At 35.7% G+C, this 22,664-nt stretch overlaps 1 protein-coding gene across 1 annotated transcript in view; it reads left to right on the top strand.

Moving 5' to 3' along the window:
- LOC107708169 (attractin-like protein 1) overlaps positions 1-22,664 on the top strand; it is a 127,804-nt gene that overhangs the window by 66,069 nt on the left and 39,071 nt on the right. Inside the window, exons 21-25 of the mRNA XM_016512337.1 lie at positions 3,507-3,559; positions 6,610-6,704; positions 7,069-7,147; positions 8,959-9,116; positions 20,681-20,742. Of these exons, the coding sequence (XP_016367823.1) occupies positions 3,507-3,559; positions 6,610-6,704; positions 7,069-7,147; positions 8,959-9,116; positions 20,681-20,742 (447 nt within the window). The remainder of the gene's footprint in view (positions 1-3,506; positions 3,560-6,609; positions 6,705-7,068; positions 7,148-8,958; positions 9,117-20,680; positions 20,743-22,664) is intronic.

The raw sequence follows: 22,664 nt of genomic DNA on the forward strand, positions 1-22,664 counted from the left end.
TATTAAATTAAGATACTGAGAGTAAGAATGCATTATGTTTCACCGCCCTCACGGAGTACATTGTGTGTATGTGGGCATGAATGCTGGAAACCTCTCCTTCTGATTTGCAGTGTATGGGTGAGAGAGAATAGTCATTTCTGAAATGTCATCCAGATTAAAGGCTAGGGGACTGATATGTAGAGGTTTTAAAATGCCTGTGGTGCAGTTTGCCCTGTGTCCTCTATACTGTGGTAAAAGTGTACTCTACCTTGTCCTCTCATATTTATCACCAACTCTCAGAAAAAAATATGAATGCTTCGGCTCCTTATGATAAAGGTGGATCCCTGCAAGCTAAGGGCAAAGATATTTACAGTATGAGATGGAGGTCTGTGTATGTTTGACTGTGAGAATGGTGTACTTTAGAAGGTGTACTTAAAAGGTAAACGTGTTTTTGTTGGGGTTTTTTTCCATTGTTTTCACATGGCTGGGAGTCTATCCAGATTACCCGATTTAATTTGTTTCACCAATCAAAATTGCTCCCAAATAAATAAACTGCTAAATAAGTGGGTCATAAGTATGGAAGCCCATTTCAGTCATGTAAGAAAAAAAAATCATGCTTTGATAAATCATAATTATAAAAAAAAATTATATTTATGACATAAAAGTCAAAATTATGGCATACTAAGTCATACTAATTATGTGATATAAAAAATGGAATTAAAATAAAAACATAACTGACATCAATTGATATTATATAAGATAAGACGTTATGAAAATAATTAAAACGATGACAAAAATTACTTTTATAATTGAGATAAAAAGTTGTAGTTATGATATGCTAAGTCATAATTATAAGGGGAAAAGTCATTAACACCTTTGTCATAATTTTGGCTTTTAATGTGGTAATTATGACACTTTTTAATGTGCTTAAATTTGACTTTTTATCATAATTATGATTTACCAAAGCACTTGGTAAAAAGCACAAAACTCAAAATGGACTAAGAGTTACAGGATTTGTTTGTGAATCAGATTGTTTGATTTTGCATGTAACTTGTGAGGAAAATAGAAAACGCATTTTGTGCATATTTTATTGCATCACATACAATACAAACCCTAAAGCCACATTTGGCTGGACTGCACAATTGTAATTCATTTGCATAATTACATAAAGTATTTTTCTGGCTGTAATGCATGCGAACTAGGAGCACTGTGTTAGATTAGCTCCAAAGTAACTAGAACAGAGTCCGGCATTCTGCATTAACTAAAACATAGTTTCATTTACTTGTTAAAAGCAGCTTTAATGATTAATCGCATTTGCACTTCAGATACGTTTACAGGACAATGGTGTGAATTGAAAGTGAATTGCCTCTGTAGAAACTAAGTGGCGAAATTGTTGTGGGGAGAGGGAGTGAGCAAGCTGTGCTCTCAAATGAATGCAGACTCTAATTGGACCGTCAGTTCCTGGCTCAGAAGACCAACAGGATGTGTAATCTGCTTAGGCTGGTGGACAGCGTTGTGTTAATTGTTTAGCGTGTTTGAGATTGAGGTAGAGGAAGCTTTGGGCTGTCTCCTGGCGCTCTCTAATGAAGCTGAGGAAATAAAAGACCCCGACAACAGAGTGGAATTACATAATCTGCCTTAGTATGGAAAGGGACAAAGATACAGCAGGCGCCACACAAATTCAACACACTTACACAACAATATTCTGCATGCACAGCGCGCACATAGAGAGCCGCATCTGACAAAGTGTGACCTCAAATGGAGCTCTCTTTCACGCCGCCTTGTGCTTGAATGAGCAAATACACCTTGCCGATTTGAACATTCAAAAGATTTTAAAGCATTCAAGCACAAGAAGACGTGAATAACAACTCCATTCAGTGTGTTTAGTGCACGCAGACATCAGGCAACGCGCGAGTCCTGAATTGAGTTTTTTCCGCGTCTTATTGCGCTTGAACAGACAAATACATACAAAAGTATGTGAAAATACCCGTCTTAGCGAGTATCCTCAAAAACAGTCGGTTATGTCTTAAGTGAACTTAAAAAGATGAGAATTGGATGTATATTATATTGGATTCATGCATTGTCTCTTAAAGTGACCGTGCCTCATTTACCAGCTGCTGTTGGTGTCCTTAATGTTAATTAAGTATTAATCTATATTTAATTTATATAGTGAAGAATATGCAATGTTATTTTGCACTTGCTTATTCATTTCTGTACCTGAACACATACAAACCTAAAGCACCGTTTAATTTGTATCTTTGTTCTATTTATTTGTGCTGTTGCTTGTAATTTGTTCATTTGTTCTTATTTACTAACTGTTACTAACTAATGTTTGAACTTTATATTTGTTATGTTAATAGTTTTTGCTGTGGTAACGAAACTGGATTCAAGAATTGTAAAATTTAACTGGTATTAAAAATGTTGGTATCATATAAGCTTATTTATTAGAATACAAGATAACAGGGGTCAAAAACAACTATTACAACAACTATTTTAATTTTTGTGGCAGGGCCAGTGAAAATGTTGGCAGGGCAAGTAAAAATTTGAACCACTGGCCTGACCGGGCCAGTAGAAAAAATCCTTAGCGTTGAGCCCTGGAAGGGCAGGGACTTGGTTCAATGCATCAGTTATTAATTGTTTTTTTTTTAGATGTGGGCATTACAGATAAATGTGAGGTTGAATGATTGGAGAAGTCCTGCATACATCACCGGAGAGATGTCTGGTTATGACATTTTGATTAAGGCCAAAAATTTTCTTAAAAATGAAACTTGCATGGATGAATTATTCACATTAAGACCCATCAATATAAATAAGGTATGGATAGCGTACATTTTATTTAATGCCAACTTAAACATCACAGATTTAATATTTAACAAAGTTATTCAGCATTTGCAAAAGAACATATTTACAAAATAAGCTATGCGGTTAGTTGTCTATTTGGTCATTAGGAAGGAAACAGATGTTCATATGCACTTGTACATGGACATGCAATATATATATATATACACTGTGTGCACAATTATTAGGCAAGTTGTATTTTTGAGGATTAATTTAGTTATTGTACAACTACAGTGCTCTTGGTCAATCCAAAATGTTAACAAACCCTCAAACCTGAACATTTAAGTAGTAAAAGTGAAGTTTTGGCGTTCTTAAGAGAATATCTACATGTACACCGTTATTAGGCAACTATTAGTGTGCAGAATTATTATGCAACTAAATGTGCAATATATATATATATATATATATATATAAACAAATGTACAGATAAAAACTACTAAAAATACCTCTGCTAAAAATATTAAACCCTAAAAAAAAAACTAGTAAATTAAACCTAGCAAAACATCTTGATCTTTATTTTATTTCTTTATTCTTTATTCTTCTTCTTTTTTCTTTTTTAATTAACAACCTTTTTGTTTTCTTGATCCACAGTCCATTTATTTTTAATGTTTAATAATTATTATGACAACTGCATGTTCAGATTCATTACTGATGTACGCCATCTAAATAGTTTTTTTGTCCCTCTGCAGTTGTGACTCAGAAAACCGTTACCTTGGCAACCCCCTCAGAGGAACCTGTTACTGTGAGTATGCTCTATTTGAGCTCTGACCTTAAAGTAATCCTGTTGTACCTTGAAAATTCATCTGACTCTGCAGACACTTTCAAACTCAGAGGCTGTCTGCCATTTAATGAAATTAGACTCAGGGGACTTAAGATGCTGGGAAACCTGGACGAAAATTGCCATGGGCTGATGCACAACCACACAACAAGATAAAAGCTGTGGATGAGACTTTCTGATTTGGCAGAAATCAAAAAGTAGAGTTAGATCTCTTGAACATCTCGGAAGATCTGCAGCAAACCATGTTGAAGTCTGATTGTGTGTGCAGGGCTCAAATGCACAGCACTAGGGGGCAGTCATGTATATCAGAAACAGCGTATTCTCTGGGTATACATCTGTGTTCCTCTCTTTCACTTAGTTTTTTTTTTTTGCAGTTACTATCAGCAGTCATCATGGAGTCTGAAAATGCAGTCAGTAGCGTTTAGGACATCAAATTTCACTCCGTTTGCAAATCCCGCCAACATTATCCCCATTGTCATCAATCAGGATTAAATAAAGCCTTCAATTTATCAAACAATTTCCATCCAATCCGTTCCCTCTGCGTCTGTTAGATGAGGCGCTTGTACTCGCAGGCTTCCGGCCCAATTGCTATTTAGAAGAAAATGTATCACCCGCCCATATTTTCTCAAATAGTGTCCTGTAGGGGGAAGTGTTGCTGGAGAGTGGGCCGCAGGCGACGATATAAGACTGGTGAGAGTGTCAAACCCTGTTAGAGTGAGTAAGCAAATGATTCGATCTAATTAAAGACATGAGCAGAAGTTTGGTAGACTTGGATCCAGTAGGCAGTGTGAGCTTTCTCACACTCCCTTGTGCATTTCCGGAGACAGCCCTAGCAAGTAGCAAGCGTGCTCAGTGTGTTCTGTCAGTGTTACTTGACTCACCATCAAAGATTGATCCTGTAAAAATAGACTTCTTGGTCATGCTAAATTTTCTCAGATTGGTTTACACTCTCACTCTGACCAGCCCTCCATGTATTTGCAGTGTAACAGCAGTGGGGAGTGTCTTTAATGACCTGAATGGAGTTCATTGCTCTGGTTTCTGTTGCGTTGTAATGTTGAAATGGAAATTTAATGTTTCCATTTTATCATTACAAAGTTCTGCCTTAGTTGATTCAGTAGATTCAGATTCATTTGTCTACTCTAGAACACTTAATTCAATGCACAAGAGAGCCATTTGTTCTTGTTGCTGTCAGAAGCGACCACAAGCCATTTTTGCATTTTGTTTGTTACCATTTATAGACATTTCAAAACACAACTTTAAAACAAAAAAAGAAATTAATATTATTCAGCAAGAATGCATTAAATTGATCAAAGTGACCGTAAAATATTCTTAATGTTCATAAAAGAATCCTGAAAAAGAAGATCACTATTTCCACAGAACTATTATGCAGCACAACTGTTTTTAATATATATATATTTTAATATAAGAAATGTTTCTCTATCATTGTTATATTTAACATTTTACATTACATTTTCATTTTAAAAGTCACACTATTTGTGTTTTTACTGTATTTTTGATCAAATAAATGCAACTTTGGTAAGGATAAGAAACTTATTTCACTCAAAAATTAAACTGCTGTCATCATTTAGCTACTCTTATGTCATTTTCAAACCTGTATGAATTTCTTTTTTCTGTTGAATATAAAAGAAGATATTTTGAGAAGATAACCAATGTTAACCAAAACTGTTTGGTTACCAACATTCTTAAAATTATCTTCATTTAATTTCTACAGAAGAAAGTCAGTTATACTGGTTTGGAACAACATGAGGGTGAGTAAATGATTACAGAAGTTTAATTTTTGCTCAGACTATCCCTTTAGATGTGTGTTTGAGAGAATGAATTCCAGACTGTAGCAACAGTCGGACAGGAGAATGATCACAAAATTGGTGCACATAGTCTATGATTAGTTGTGTAAGGTCTTACACAATAGTTGAGAAAATGACAGAGAACACAAAACTTAAAGTTTTTGATGCATGCGGGATGACAAGCTTATCTCTTGGCCTAAAATGTTATATTCCAAGTTTTTTATATTCTCATTTAATAACTTACAACTTTATGGCTGACATCCCTCTCAGAACAGCTGTCTGACTCATGAAACTCACTGACATTCACTTTTCTGTTTCATCGTTGAAAAAAAAATCCAGCATATATCACCATAATGATTTAAGAGCAAGCTGGGGGATGGTTCAAGTTTTGTCACCTATAGATAGTTGCATCTGAAACTAATTTTAAAAGTGACACCGTTCCTTCTGGAAGGATGATTTAAAAGAAAGAAAAGATCAGCACTATTCAGTGTCTGAAAGTTACATGATCTTTCAAGCAAAAATAAAGGAAATGAGTGAATCTATGTTGCTTCAATGTCACATCTGAATTGATTAAAAGCTTATAAAGACATCTTTCGAGTTGATGGGGAGTGAAAGAGATGTTTACAATACCATATTGTGATTCACACAAACAGCTGTTCTCTGGGAGATGCCTGTGGCAGCATTCAGTCATTTAACAGCCCAGGAGTTAAGAAAACAATCCAGACATATCTTTGTCTTTGAAATTATGCTTTAAAGAGATGCTAAGACCTTGAAAAAGAATCAACTTACTGCACCTTAGGATCTTCCTTAGAAAATGGTCAAAAATTGGGAATTTAATGTTTAGTCTTAAACTTTTAAACCTTTAGGCCTAGTTCTGGTTAACGATAAGTTCTTTTATGTAACTAAGAAGCGTGGATTTCAAATACTTGTAGTCGTCTTAAAAACAATTGAGCTTAATCAGAGTGCATGCTTATTAAAGCAATGACACACTCAGAAAGGAGGTATTAATTTAGTGCAATTAAAGTGACTGATGATTCATATAGCTCTTCAAAGTAGCCCTCTTATTATTGCAAGAGTGAATGTGTACCACTTTTTTCGTGATGTTCTTTAAATGGAAACCTTCAGCGATTAACATGACAGAGAATTGCATGGTGTGGTTCATGATGGTGTAAAATGTGATGATTAACAATAGGGTTTTGATCTGAACAGATAACTTGCTGATTGATTACCAGTTCACCTTCAGTCTGCTTCAAGAAGATGACCAGCACTACACTGCCATTAACTTCATGGCCACTCCTGAACAGGTCAGTCACAATCTACTTATCTGAGAACAGAAGCAGCTGAATGGTTTGACCACCTTGTGGTGATCATAGAGAAGTCTTCTGTTCACCAATTAGACAACATAAATTTAATAAAAGGCATAGTTCACCCTAAAATGAAAAATGTATCCCCCTCATCATTTATTATGACTTTCTTCTGGGAACCAAAAAAAGAGAGAGATTTACTAATTTTTCCGCTTTCCAGTGCTGACTACCTGTATGTGTCAGATAGTCAGATGTATTTTGTGTCAAAGTATTTTTAACGTTACACCTACATTGCTGTATGGAAGTCATACTGAAAATAATTATTTTGCAGACATCAACTTTGTTTTCTCTTTCCATTTTGTAGACCAGCAAGAACTTGGACATGTCCATCAATGCATCAAACAATTTCAATCTGAACATCACTTGGTCAGTGGGGTCAACAGGTACCGATTACTCTTTCCTAAAGATCATTCTTCAGTCAAATATTTGCCTCTGTTTTGTTGTATAATAGTTCTTGTTTTTGTAGTCGTAAACTAACATGTTTGTTGAGCAGATCTTCTTTTTTACATTCATGCATTCAAAAACAGGTTGACAGTACAAGGATGCAGTGTCTCGAGACACATTTTTTTAAAAAGAACTATTGTTAACTTGGAGCATTTCAACAACATACTCAAAAAAAAAAAAAACAGGAGACACATTTCAATACACAACTTTCAAGAGCTTTTACAGTGTAAACTGTCAGCGTAAGTAAAGCATCACTGTTAAAAAAATAACTAAAAACAATACAAGAAAAAAGTTATATCGTTCAAAAGTTTGGGGTTTGTAAGGTTTAAAAAAACGAATACTTTTATTCTGCAAGGATGTATACAATTGATCAAATAACAGTAAAGACATTTTTCATGCTCTAAAAAGATTTCTTTCAAATAAATGCTGTTCTTTTGAATTTTCTGTTCATCAAAAAAATACATAGTTTAGGTGCTGCTGAAAATTCAGTTTTGCTGTCACAGGAAAAAAAACATTCTAATACATATAACAATAGAAAACATTTTTATATAAAATTTTATTTTAATAATATTTCACAATTTTACTGTATTTTTTGATCAAATAAATGCAGCCTTGGTAAGAAAAAGAGACAACAAAAAAATCTTACCAACCCTAAAGTTTTAAATGCTGGTGTAAACAAGTCAACACTGCTAATCAGTTAGGTGTGCGTAATTGACCGTAGTTATGCATTCTGCGTTAGCATGATGCCATAATGTATCTTGACACATAGATGCTAATGCATTCCTTGTTTGACCGCAGTGTGATCCTGGGTGTGTTGGGTATTTTACAATAGACAGACACTCAAGGACGTCGCCATTATCCTCTATTGTTTATTTATGAAATCACCTTTTCGTCCAAATAGTCACCAGCCAGTTTTTTTAATGTGACTTTGACATTCACGCTCTTCTTTAACAGGTTCACTCCTCTCCTTCTCGACCTCCCGGTTCCCCTCATTTAATATTTGGAGTGGTGTCTTTCTGTTTAAAGACACTCTCCCCAGAGAAAGGCTTCTAACAATAGTCTAGCGTGCGGCTCTGAATTCTAGGGCTGTGGTGTCTTCAGGAGCACTGAACGATTTCAATTAAGATAAACATTGCCACGTAGTGGCATTTGGGTTGTCATTTTGAGGGCTTTGTTTCATAGTGCTGGTTTGGAATGACGATTGGTGGGACTTAAGTGTTTCATTCGAGGACTTCAGAAAAGTTGAAAAAGTCCTGATAAAATAGGACAAAGGCCGCTTTTCTTTTCAGCTCCTCCAAGTCATTTTGTGTTAAATTATGGTTTTATACCATGTTAAAAATAGATAATGAAATTGTCACACTGAGAGGTTGATTTAAAACTCATTTTCTCCATGAATAAAAAACATCAACAAACAGCTAAAGTGTATGCGGTCAGCCTTGTTGATTACTGGTGCAATTCATTGCATTTGCATTGCTCTCAATCGCCCTTATTTAATAGCTCAGAAAGCATTAAGTGGCGGTCACACTACATTTTAAGCATGCATAATTTTTCAGACCGAACAATAAATATAGAAAAGATTTGATGTCTTGCTCCTGTTTTGAATAAGTATTCAGAACCACCAACATGCCGAGGTCACTCTGTGACCCTTTATGGTCAATTCCTTAATTAAGAGAAGTTATGAGGTGCATCAAATTCCATTTCTGATTGCCTCCTTTATATCTGAATTAATCTCATTCTTTTCTCTTTACAGCTGGGACCATCTCTGGGGAAGAGATCCCCATTGTGTCCAAGACCAACATCAAAGAGTACAGAGACAGTTTCTCTTGTGAGAAATTCAGTTTTCACAGCAATCCTAACATCACTTTCTATGTATACGTCAGCAACTTCTCATGGCCAATCAAAATACAGGTGAGGACACGTTTTGACTCGTTTGGCTTCTACTGAATACACTTTAGGAGCCATTATTCACATGTTTCAGTATGTTAAGCTGTTTTTTAGTTTTGGGTAAAGCAGGGAACTTCCATCTCCTTTGTGAAATGGAAATCCACAAAAACAAATGTTTCTGAAAAGATCCAATGATATGGAAATCAATTATTCCGTTATGCACTGGGATATGTTTGCATCTTATGGTCCATAAAATTAAATCAGCTCTTAAGTGGCAATGTGTTACGTTGCCAGTTGCCTAGACGACTGACATAGAATGACATTGTTGGAGTAATGTGCAGACCCATGCTATCTGTCATGGAAAAACATTTATGTTGAATCTCCACTGGGGTACATTACTCTTATTTTGAACGATGTTTGCACTCTTTATTGCCTGCAATCAAACAGAAGGAGAGATATACATGCGAGTGCACAGGTAGTTTGATTTTAGAAGGAAGAAAAATATCTTGTCAAGATGAACTTCTAGCCTCTATTTATCTGCATCCATTTAAAACCTATAGTAATTCAAATTGGGTCTTTTATGTGTTCCTTAAAATGGCAACTATACACTACCATTGAAACGTTTGGGGTCAGTAAGTTTATTTTTAAAATAAATTAATACTTTTATTTCGCAAGAATGTGTTAAATTGATCAAAAGTGACAGAAAAAAGTATTTATAATGATTTCTTTTTCAAGTAAATGCTGTTCTTTTCACTTTCTATTATTCAAAGAACAAAACAAAAAAGCACAACCTTTTTTTTCCCTGGGTAATAATAAGACATTTTTAGAATGATTTACCTATTTGGTCAAATAAATGCACTCTTGATGAGCATAAGAGACTTCTTTCAAAAGCATAAAAAGAAATCTTATCATCCCCAAACTTTTGAATGATAGTGTGGCATGAATGACCAGAATCACTGTAGCGGTTTGAGACCATTGAGACTTGAGGTTTATGCGTGTGCTGGAAGCTTTAGGAAATGTGCCGCAACAGAGTCTTATCCACCCTGACAGTCCCCTCCCTTTCTCTGACTTCTGAACACTGCTCTGAGCGTACCACCCAAGGCTCGATGACATCAGCACTGCATTATATGGTTGTATGGCTGGCTCTAATCAAGATCTTGCAGTGGAACATTTAGATCCTCAGCTTTGTGGATGTGGACCAGACATAGATGTGATCTGGCACAATGAACTCGCACCTCAGCTGTGACTCTGGTTTTAACAACATTATTCCAGTGTGAAATGTCATCGCTTAGACTTGTTAGACTTGGACACCATCACAGAACATATGTAACTTAACCATTACCGTTCATTGAGCTGTTCTTAGATTCTAAAGAAGTGAAGTGTTTCTGAATTCTGGGGCAATATGTATGATGTAGTTTTATTTTAGTTTTTTTATCATAGTTTATTTTTATATTATTATAGTATGCGTTAATATTTTGAATTAGCTTTTATTTTAGTTTTTTTATTGTTTTTATTTTTCATTTTTTTGTATATGTTTTTCAGTTTTAGTCGTTTTTGTTTTGATTTAGCTTTTGTTTTTATAGTTAACTTTCGTGATGTTCTTTAAATGGAAACCTTCAGCGATTAACATGACAGAGAATTGCATGGTGTGGTTCATGATGATGTAAAATGTGGTGATTAACAGTAGGGTTTTGATCTGAACAGATAACTTGCTGATTGATTACCAGTTCACCTTCAGTCTGCTTCAAGAAGATGACCAGCACTACACTGCCATTAACTTCATGGCCACTCCTGAACAGGTCAGTCACAATCTACTTATCTGAGAACAGAAGCAGCTGAATGGTTTGACCACCTTGTGGTGATCATAGAGAAGTCTTCTGTTCACCAATTAGACAACATAAATTTCATAAAAGGCATAGTTCACCCTAAAATGAAAAATGTATCCCCCTCATCATTTATTATGACTTTCTTCTGGGAACCAAAAAAAGAGAGAGATTTACTAATTTTTCCGCTTTCCAATGCTGACTACCTGTATGTGTCAGATAGTCAGATGTATTTTGTGTCAAAGTATTTTTAACGTTACACCTACATTGCTGTATGGAAGTCATACTGAAAATAATTATTTTGCAGACATCAACTTTGTTTTCTCTTTCCATTTTGTAGACCAGCAAGAACTTGGACATGTCCATCAATGCATCAAACAATTTCAATCTGAACATCACTTGGTCAGTGGGGTCAACAGGTACCGATTACTCTTTCCTAAAGATCATTCTTCAGTCAAATATTTGCCTCTGTTTTGTTGTATAATAGTTCTTGTTTTTGTAGTCGTAAACTAACATGTTTGTTGAGCAGATCTTCTTTTTTACATTCATGCATTCAAAAACAGGTTGACAGTACAAGGATGCAGTGTCTCGAGACACATTTTTTTAAAAAGAACTATTGTTAACTTGGAGCATTTCAACAACATACTCAAAAAAAAAAAAAACAGGAGACACATTTCAATACACAACTTTCAAGAGCTTTTACAGTGTAAACTGTCAGCGTAAGTAAAGCATCACTGTTAAAAAAATAACTAAAAACAATACAAGAAAAAAGTTATATCGTTCAAAAGTTTGGGGTTTGTAAGGTTTAAAAAAACGAATACTTTTATTCTGCAAGGATGTATACAATTGATCAAATAACAGTAAAGACATTTTTCATGCTCTAAAAAGATTTCTTTCAAATAAATGCTGTTCTTTTGAATTTTCTGTTCATCAAAAAAATACATAGTTTAGGTGCTGCTGAAAATTCAGTTTTGCTGTCACAGGAAAAAAAACATTCTAATACATATAACAATAGAAAACATTTTTATATAAAATTTTATTTTAATAATATTTCACAATTTTACTGTATTTTTTGATCAAATAAATGCAGCCTTGGTAAGAAAAAGAGACAACAAAAAAATCTTACCAACCCTAAAGTTTTAAATGCTGGTGTAAACAAGTCAACACTGCTAATCAGTTAGGTGTGCGTAATTGACCGTAGTTATGCATTCTGCGTTAGCATGATGCCATAATGTATCTTGACACATAGATGCTAATGCATTCCTTGTTTGACCGCAGTGTGATCCTGGGTGTGTTGGGTATTTTACAATAGACAGACACTCAAGGACGTCGCCATTATCCTCTATTGTTTATTTATGAAATCACCTTTTCGTCCAAATAGTCACCAGCCAGTTTTTTTAATGTGACTTTGACATTCACGCTCTTCTTTAACAGGTTCACTCCTCTCCTTCTCGACCTCCCGGTTCCCCTCATTTAATATTTGGAGTGGTGTCTTTCTGTTTAAAGACACTCTCCCCAGAGAAAGGCTTCTAACAATAGTCTAGCGTGCGGCTCTGAATTCTAGGGCTGTGGTGTCTTCAGGAGCACTGAACGATTTCAATTAAGATAAACATTGCCACGTAGTGGCATTTGGGTTGTCATTTTGAGGGCTTTGTTTCATAGTGCTGGTTTGGAATGACGATTGGTGGGACATAAGTGTTTCATTCGAGGACTTCAGAAAAGTTTAAAAAGTCCTGATAAAATAGGACAAAGGCCGCTTTTCTTTTCAGCTCCTCCAAGTCATTTTGTGTTAAATTATGGTTTTATACCATGTTAAAAATAGATAATGAAATTGTCACACTGAGAGGTTGATTTAAAACTCATTTTCTCCATGAATAAAAAACATCAACAAACAGCTAAAGTGTATGCGGTCAGCCTTGTTGATTACTGGTGCAATTCATTGCATTTGCATTGCTCTCAATCGCCCTTATTTAATAGCTCAGAAAGCATTAAGTGGCGGTCACACTACATTTTAAGCATGCATAATTTTTCAGACCGAACAATAAATATAGAAAAGATTTGATGTCTTGCTCCTGTTTTGAATAAGTATTCAGAACCACCAACATGCCGAGGTCACTCTGTGACCCTTTATGGTCAATTCCTTAATTAAGAGAAGTTATGAGGTGCATCAAATTCCATTTCTGATTGCCTCCTTTATATCTGAATTAATCTCATTCTTTTCTCTTTACAGCTGGGACCATCTCTGGGGAAGAGATCCCCATTGTGTCCAAGACCAACATCAAAGAGTACAGAGACAGTTTCTCTTGTGAGAAATTCAGTTTTCACAGCAATCCTAACATCACTTTCTATGTATACGTCAGCAACTTCTCATGGCCAATCAAAATACAGGTGAGGACACGTTTTGACTCGTTTGGCTTCTACTGAATACACTTTAGGAGCCATTATTCACATGTTTCAGTATGTTAAGCTGTTTTTTAGTTTTGGGTAAAGCAGGGAACTTCCATCTCCTTTGTGAAATGGAAATCCACAAAAACAAATGTTTCTGAAAAGATCCAATGATATGGAAATCAATTATTCCGTTATGCACTGGGATATGTTTGCATCTTATGGTCCATAAAATTAAATCAGCTCTTAAGTGGCAATGTGTTACGTTGCCAGTTGCCTAGACGACTGACATAGAATGACATTGTTGGAGTAATGTGCAGACCCATGCTATCTGTCATGGAAAAACATTTATGTTGAATCTCCACTGGGGTACATTACTCTTATTTTGAACGATGTTTGCACTCTTTATTGCCTGCAATCAAACAGAAGGAGAGATATACATGCGAGTGCACAGGTAGTTTGATTTTAGAAGGAAGAAAAATATCTTGTCAAGATGAACTTCTAGCCTCTATTTATCTGCATCCATTTAAAACCTATAGTAATTCAAATTGGGTCTTTTATGTGTTCCTTAAAATGGCAACTATACACTACCATTGAAACGTTTGGGGTCAGTAAGTTTATTTTTAAAATAAATTAATACTTTTATTTCGCAAGAATGTGTTAAATTGATCAAAAGTGACAGAAAAAAGTATTTATAATGATTTCTTTTTCAAGTAAATGCTGTTCTTTTCACTTTCTATTATTCAAAGAACAAAACAAAAAAGCACAACCTTTTTTTTCCCTGGGTAATAATAAGACATTTTTAGAATGATTTACCTATTTGGTCAAATAAATGCACTCTTGATGAGCATAAGAGACTTCTTTCAAAAGCATAAAAAGAAATCTTATCATCCCCAAACTTTTGAATGATAGTGTGGCATGAATGACCAGAATCACTGTAGCGGTTTGAGACCATTGAGACTTGAGGTTTATGCGTGTGCTGGAAGCTTTAGGAAATGTGCCGCAACAGAGTCTTATCCACCCTGACAGTCCCCTCCCTTTCTCTGACTTCTGAACACTGCTCTGAGCGTACCACCCAAGGCTCGATGACATCAGCACTGCATTATATGGTTGTATGGCTGGCTCTAATCAAGATCTTGCAGTGGAACATTTAGATCCTCAGCTTTGTGGATGTGGACCAGACATAGATGTGATCTGGCACAATGAACTCGCACCTCAGCTGTGACTCTGGTTTTAACAACATTATTCCAGTGTGAAATGTCATCGCTTAGACTTGTTAGACTTGGACACCATCACAGAACATATGTAACTTAACCATTACCGTTCATTGAGCTGTTCTTAGATTCTAAAGAAGTGAAGTGTTTCTGAATTCTGGGGCAATATGTATGATGTAGTTTTATTTTAGTTTTTTTATCATAGTTTATTTTTATATTATTATAGTATGCGTTAATATTTTGAATTAGCTTTTATTTTAGTTTTTTTATTGTTTTTATTTTTCATTTTTTTGTATATGTTTTTCAGTTTTAGTCGTTTTTGTTTTGATTTAGCTTTTGTTTTTATAGTTAACATTTGAGTAATTTTAGTACATAAACTTGTTTTATTTTAGTTAGTTGTCAAGGTAACATCTTTACATTTTTTTAAGTTTATGTTTTTCAGCCAATATTTATATTTTATTTCATTTTTATTTCAATTAACAAAAAATATTTTAATAGTTTTAGCTAACAATAACAACATTGTTTGGGATTGAACTAACTGACCGTTGTTCAAGGCAACCAATATCTATACATTTATAGAATCAGAAAGAGCTTTATTGCCAAGTATGTTTGCACATACAAGGAATTTGTTCTAGTGACAGAAGGGTTGGAGCTATTATTGATTAGGGTTGGAGCTAAACTCTGCAGGACAGTGGTTCTCCAGGACCGAAGTTGCTCATCCCTGTTATAGAGGGAGAAGTGCAGTGGGGAGAGTACACACCCCTGGGGGGCGCCAGTGCTGATGGTGCGGCTGTTTGACATAAATTTCCCCAGTCTCACTAGCTGTTGCCTATCTGTCAGAAAGCTGGTGATCCATTGGCAGATAGAGCTAGGAACTGAGAGCTGGGTTAGTTTGGTCTGGAGGAGTGCTGGGATGATTGTATTGAAAGCCAAGCTGAAGTCCACAAACAGGATCCTCTCATTAGTCCCTGGTTTGTCTAAATGTTGTAAGATATAATGCAGTCCCATGTTGACTACATCATCCACAGACCTGTTTGCTCGATAAGCAAACCGCAGGGGGTCCAGCAAGGGTCCAGTGATGTCCTTCAGATAAGCCAACACCAGTCTCTCAAATGACTTCATGACCACAGATGTTATGGCAACAGGTCTGTAATCATTAAGTCCTGTGATTTTGGGTTTCTTTGGAATGGTGATGATGGTGGAGCGTTTGAAGCAGGAAGGGTCTTCACACAGCTCCAGAAGATCTGTGAAAAGATGGAGGCCAGCTGGTCAGCACAGGTTTTCAGACAGGATGGTGAAACACTGTCTGGGTCTGGTGCTTTTCTTCTCTTCTGTTTCCTGAAAACCTGACGCACATCATCTTCACTGATCCAAAGTGCAGGAGGGGGAGAGGGGGGTTGCTGGAGGTGTTAATGTTTGTGGTGGTAATGGTCAGACTGGGTGTGGGGTGTGAGACCGGGAGTTTCAAATCTGCAGTAAAACTCATTCAGGTCTTCAGCAAGTTGTTGATTTGCCTCAGTTCTGGGGGATGGTGTCTTGTAGTTTGTGATGTCTTTCAGTCCTTTCCACAGTGAAGCAGGGTCGTTTGTTGAAAACTGGTTTTCCAGCTTTTTAGAGTAGCTCCTCTTAGCCACTCTGGTCTCCTTTGTCAGTGTGTTCCTGGCCTGATTGTACAAGATTCTGTCCTCACTCCTGTAGGCATCCTCTTCGTCCTGACAGTGCTGTCTGAGTTTTGCTGTGAATCATGGTTTGTCATTGTTGTATGTTAAATAAGTCCTGGTAGGAATGCACATATCCGCACAGAAACTGATGTATGATGTTGCAGTCTCTGTGAGTTCGTCCAGATCGGTGGCAGCAGCTTCAAAAACACTCCAAACACTCTGCTTCATTAGTCCACCTTTTTACAGTCCTTATTGCAGGTTTAGCTGATTTCAGTTTCTGCCTGTAGGTTGGTATAAGATGAACCAAACAGTGATCAGAGAGCCCTGTTGGGCATTATTTTACAAAAAGTCCAGCTGATTGGATATTGTCCCACCAACTTTTCAAAAAATGAATACATTTACATTTATTTGTAAATAAATCAGTAGATCAAAAATCAATTACAATCAGTCTGTATGTCCCTAAAGCGTGATAAAGCATTGTGTATGACATTATATAGATTTTAAAATCTTTAGGGAAGGTAGTTTAGCTAACTTTGCTGGTGGTGGCACATTACAGTTTTCATTATGATAGACTAACCACAACTGATTTTGTACAGAATATTACTTGTACATTAAATAAAAAGAAAATTATGTAATTTGCTGATGGATAGATAGAAAGCGCAGGCATATTAGTCTATATGCTTATGTCACTGGTAGTTGGTGCACACTGGGTAATGTCTGCTCCCCCTGTCCCCTGATGTCTTTCCCTAAATGACCAGTCTCTGAAGGAAAAAGTAATAACCTTCTATATTGGTAATAAAATATATTACATAAAATATGATAAACACTTAGAGCAACCCTTTAGAGGGTTCGATGTTGAACAGGTTTTCTGTGCCTAGTGAAGCTATTTATTAAAAAATGCACCACAATAAAGGAAGACTTCATCTGGTCGTTATCCATATGGTTTATAAAGATAACCACCACAAATCCTCTCAACCTTTCTGTCTTTCATTACCGTTCGCCAGCTGTGCACCGAGACGCTCAGATACAGCACATAATTTGTTGTTGGGACTGTCTCCAACAGCGAGAATACACCTAATATTGATCTGCATTCATTCCTCTGTTCCTCTATCGCATATAAGATGAGTTCCTCTGATAAGGTTCATTTATTTACTTTGGTCTCGCAGACCTTCATCTCAGTTGAGCTGTGTTCAAGCAGTAATAGTTTTCTATTAGATTTCCCAAAAGCAGAGTCAGTTATTTACCATGGTGATGCATCATTAAATCAAATGGACCCACGTGACACGGTGAGCTCGCGGTCCTTTGATGTTTATGATCAGAAAGTGTGATCAGCATTTATTAGCTTACCGAGGAAATTGGGACTGTGAATCTATGCACATATGAAGCCCCTGACCCCTCTGAAAGCGTCAGATATTAGATATGGAGAATTGAAGTGCTCTCATTGTGCAGGAAACCCAATATGACAAAACATTACTGCTGTCTCACTGTCTCATGGGTCGGGGTGAGGTCAGCCACTATGAACAAGATAAATAATCCATTTCAGGCATGCATGTGGAAGCTTTTTACTTTAATGCTACAATCCATAAATAAAACTGTTTTGTGAACATAGTTAAATTCACCATAAATTACGAACCAAAAATAATTTATTCAAATGGATTTGTTGTAGTGCTGTTGTGTAAATTTAAATTAACTTTGTTATGGTTAATAGATGCAAGGCCTGAGCGAAATTTGAACTTAGGTTGTCTGCAATCGCTTACACACCACCATTCACAGTTTATGCTACTCTGATTCACACTGCTTTTCAATTTATTATCCAAAAATGAATAATAACAATTATTGTGGCGATGATGGTAATGATGATTATTATTATTACTATTATTACATGTATATTAAAATATGAGTATATTTTATATATATAAAAAAATATTATATATACATATTATATACATATTATAAACTTTGTGTATATATTATTATTATGTTCATTATTGCATATATTAAAATATAAATGTGTTATATTTTATTTTAATATAATTTTATATATATTAAAACATCATTATGTAATATATATATATATATATATATATATGTAATGTAATATAATTATCATTATAATTATGATTATTATTACTTTTTGGAGTATAAATTAAAAATATACAGTGGGTACGGAAAGTATTCAGACCCCCTTAAATTTTTCACTCTTTGTTTTATGATTATTATTACTTTTTGGAGTATAAATTAAAAATATATGTACTATTATTATTATTATTATTATTATCATCACCATCATCATCATCATCATAGAATATGACTTTAGATTTGGACACATATTTCAAAATGAAGGTAGAACACAGAGCTGCTTGATTTTCCCTTGGTAGTTTCCTCTCTCCACTTTATATTTGTGTCTCATTAGGGAAATTTTCCTGACAGTCCTCTCCAGATCTCAGATGCTTTGTTAGTGGTTATTCATTCCATGGCATGATGAGCAATTCCTACCAATTTATACAATGATCTAATGAATGATAATTAATGAAAATAAGAATGACTATGATAAAGGGGTTCTTTCAGCTGGAGGATCAAGACTCATTTATAGTCACATTCATGTTATTGGTAGATTTTTTTTTTTTTGTCTTATAACGTGCTTAATAAGATAATGTATTGAATTAAAGCTCAAATTTGACTCTGAAAGCTGATGTAGGGTGGAATAGGTTGATATGAAATTTTCTAAAAGTTAGAAATGGCTTGAGTTGCAGCATTATGAATGCACTGCAGAGTCATGAAGATATTGTTTGTAGACCAACAAGGGCAGAATTTCTTCTAGTGTTCTAGCTGTAGGAGACTTAGAACCTGTTTTTGTCACTATACAGACCTGTTTGTCAAGTGTCATTATAACACACTCATAGATGTAAAAATTGTTACTGAATTTGTTTTAATTAATGTAAATACTTGAATTTACTGTTCAGATATGCAGTACCAAGAATTATTTTATACGTATTCTATATGTTCGCATGTGATTTACAATGTCTGAATGACCTTATTTAGTAGAGTTAACACCTTGTCCACGTGGTGCTTCCAAAGCATTATTTATGGAACAACAAGGTATGGTCTCACTGGGAGCAGTGACTTAACCGGGCACATGTGGGGGCTGCACAACTGCCCTTTTCAATCCCAGCATCTTGCTTGCTTGTCTTTGGGTACAAAAATGGTTCAGCCCTAATGGAGTGTTAAAGCTTTCTCCAGCTCTGTCTTTAGCCCTAGCCGTGTTCCTGTGACAACGGCTTAATGAAATGAATGGGCTTTCCAAAGGACCTGCTCCGCTCTGCCGTTGTTGCATTATTCATCTGGTGAGTCAGGGTGACTTACAAATTCGTACATTTAGAACATTAATCCATTTATTTTTGCTGGGTATTTATCCAAGAAGTTATTTTCCTTGCCTTACGGGATGCTGGGGAACACACTTTCTTGACACCGTGAACACTTGAACAACTTTTCAAAAGTGTGTTGATGCTTAGTTAATGGCCCTGCAGTATTCACTGCCAAACCCATGATGTCTCATTCAAACAAAGTGTCTTCTGGAGCTTGGCCAAAAATGTAGCTTGTCATCTGAGTCATGGAGCATATCGATATGAAATCTCTGAATAAAACATCATTGACTGAACGGATTTGAGTGGCCAGAATAATATATCAGGAGAGGCGTAAGCAGCACAAAACATATTCTGGCCCCACTTTATATTAGTTGTCTTTAACTACTATGTATGTACATCCAAAAAACAGTCCCCATTGACTTCCATAGTATGAAAAAAGCACTATGTAAGTCAATGGGGACCAGCAACTGAAGGTGAACTATCACTTTAAGGCTCTGATATACTTCAAGCGACATCAAAGAACAAACTGGTATGACGTCATTTCAAATCAGACCAAAACGAAATTTGGTTTATGACCAGACTACTGGTCATCTTAAAGCTGCCCTAAAAGGGACAGTTGTTCACTCAAAAAATGAAACTTTATTTACTCTGCTCATGTTGTTCCAAACTTGTATGACTTTGTGTTGAATCGATGATGACAGAATTTTTGAGTGAAATATCCTTTTAATCCCTTTGTGCAAAAATGCAGCCAATTTGAATTTGCAATTACAGACTTTTATCCAAAAGTGCCATTTTGTCTCTTCCTAGCCATGTTGAGCTACACCTGTCCATTTAAGTCTAAGGTAAACCACAATCCCAGAAGGCAGACATTTGGCATGTGTGTAATGCCTGAGGGATGTCAGCTCAGGTAACCATGAACAGCCATTATTGCCTCCATTTAACAATTAGAGGGGATGGGGAAAAAGAAAAAAATTACGTACGTGATGGCCCCTCAAGCAAAAAAAATGTGTTATGACATTATCTCTTGTAAAGGACCCTAGCCGCAAGCAAAGGTCTTCATCATCTTTCCATGTAAAGAGCTGTTCTTTGGTAACCTGTCACCCCATCATTTATCTCACTTTTGCTTTTGTCCCCTCACAGATCGCCTTCTCTCAGCACAACAGCATTATGGACCTGGTGCAGTTCTTTGTGACGTTTTTCAGGTGAGTGCTTGTGCCTTCTTTGTTCTCTCCGCCATTTCAAAGGTGTGATGTAACAGAAGTTGACCCTGATGGCATCTTTCAGCTGTTAAGCCGTCATGTCTCATGCCTTTTCCTTATGCTTATAATGTATATTAGCTGTTTCTTTACCTCAAAAATATTGCATGTAGTAACAAGTAATTTGATGTTTAGGAAACAGCTGAAGTTGATTGAAGTGGTTCAGCTTGACATTTAAAGGATTACTGGATTACTGGATAAAGATTTACACTTCCAGAATAAAAATGTCTTGATAATTTACTCACCCATATGTCATCCAAGTTGTTCATGTCTTTCTGTCTTCAGTCGCAAGGAAATTAAGGTTTCTGAGGAAAACATTCCAGGATTTTTCTCTATATAATGGACTTCAATGGTGGCCAACAAGTTGAAGGTCCAAATTGCAGTTTCAGTGTAGCTTCAAAGGACTCTATGTATATACTTTTTAACCACAAATGCAGTAGTTTTACTTGTAAGGCATAGCTCACCCAAACATGAAAATCATTTACTAACCCTCATGTCATTCCAAACCTATATGCCAGCTGCTCTTTACCGTACAGTTACGGTTTATGGAGACTTAAGAAAAAGCCTCACAAGTATCATAAAGTATCATAAAAAAAATAGTCCATATGACTTGTTCAATATATTCCAAGGCTTGAAGAAATGTGATACCAAAGCAGGGTGAAATTTAAGTTCACTGAAGCTCTTTTTGGCACTATGGAAAAATGTCTGATTTGGGAACAAATACTTGTTGAGAGTCAAATATTTTCAAAAAAAATTTTATCCAGTTCACAAAACAGGTTTAAATGTTGTTTTGACTCATGGAGTAGATGAAAAAACAATCAAGTTGTATGGACCTCATTTATGGTGTTTGCGTCTGTTGAGAGTCAGATATTTTGAATACTTTTTTGATTCATTTACGAAACTGGTTTAAATGTTTTTTTGACTCATGGAGGGAAAGATTAATTAATGACTTAAATTTCAGTTTGGTTCTCATATTAAGCTGTCATATGACTTCAGAAAACTCAGAATATAGTGCACAATTCCTATGAACCACTGGTGCTTTTGTGTCTTTTTTGAAACTTAAAAACTTTCAGCACCTTTAAATTGTAATTGCATACAACCAGCACTTTTCTTGGAAAAAATAAAAATAAAACCAGCACTTTCTTCAGAATTTCTCCTTTTGAGTAGCACAGCAGAAATTAATTCATATGGGAATGGAACAAATTGAGGGTGAGAAAACAATGACAGCATTTTTTATTTTGGCAGCACAATATGAGACAAAACACAAATGAAAAATATAGCTGCAAGCAGCAATTGCGGGGCCAAGCACTCCAGAGGCAAAATAAAAAAAAAAAAAGAAGCTAAGCATGGCATGGAGCATTAAACCAAATGCGACAATGAGTAATAAAAGCAATTATAGGATGATTGTAATTGAAAAAGTTTGTTGTCATTATGTCAAAGCTTTGAAGAGATATAGCCTTAGAGTCATTTTGGCACCATGCCTAAAATTTGTAGCAGCGCTGTACGAAAACGGTTTCGTCTATCGACACGAAATCCATAGCATTTTGTCCACACAGTCTGAAGATGATTTGACTCGATTTTGGTGAAAATCGGACCAAGGCTTGAGGAGGAGTTCGAAAAAGTAGGTTTACAGCATAAATCAAAATGGCCGAAAGGAAGTTCAGATTTGCTAAGGCATAATTGGTATGTATGTTGTCGGCATAAGCCAAGGAATATTTTGAGACCAGTTTCATTGCAATAGGCTAATGCAATCAAAAGTTATTAGCATTTTTGGAAATTTCATAATTAATAATAAATCAATGGTTTATAACTCTTGACCAATAGGAGGCGCTGTTGCCAAATTGATGTGGCGTGGTCAGTGTGAGGTG

Source organism: Sinocyclocheilus rhinocerous, unplaced genomic scaffold, assembly GCF_001515625.1.
Source record: "Sinocyclocheilus rhinocerous isolate Xijiao unplaced genomic scaffold, SAMN03320098_v1.1 scaffold1243, whole genome shotgun sequence".
NCBI classification, from domain to species: Eukaryota; Metazoa; Chordata; class Actinopteri; order Cypriniformes; family Cyprinidae; genus Sinocyclocheilus; species Sinocyclocheilus rhinocerous.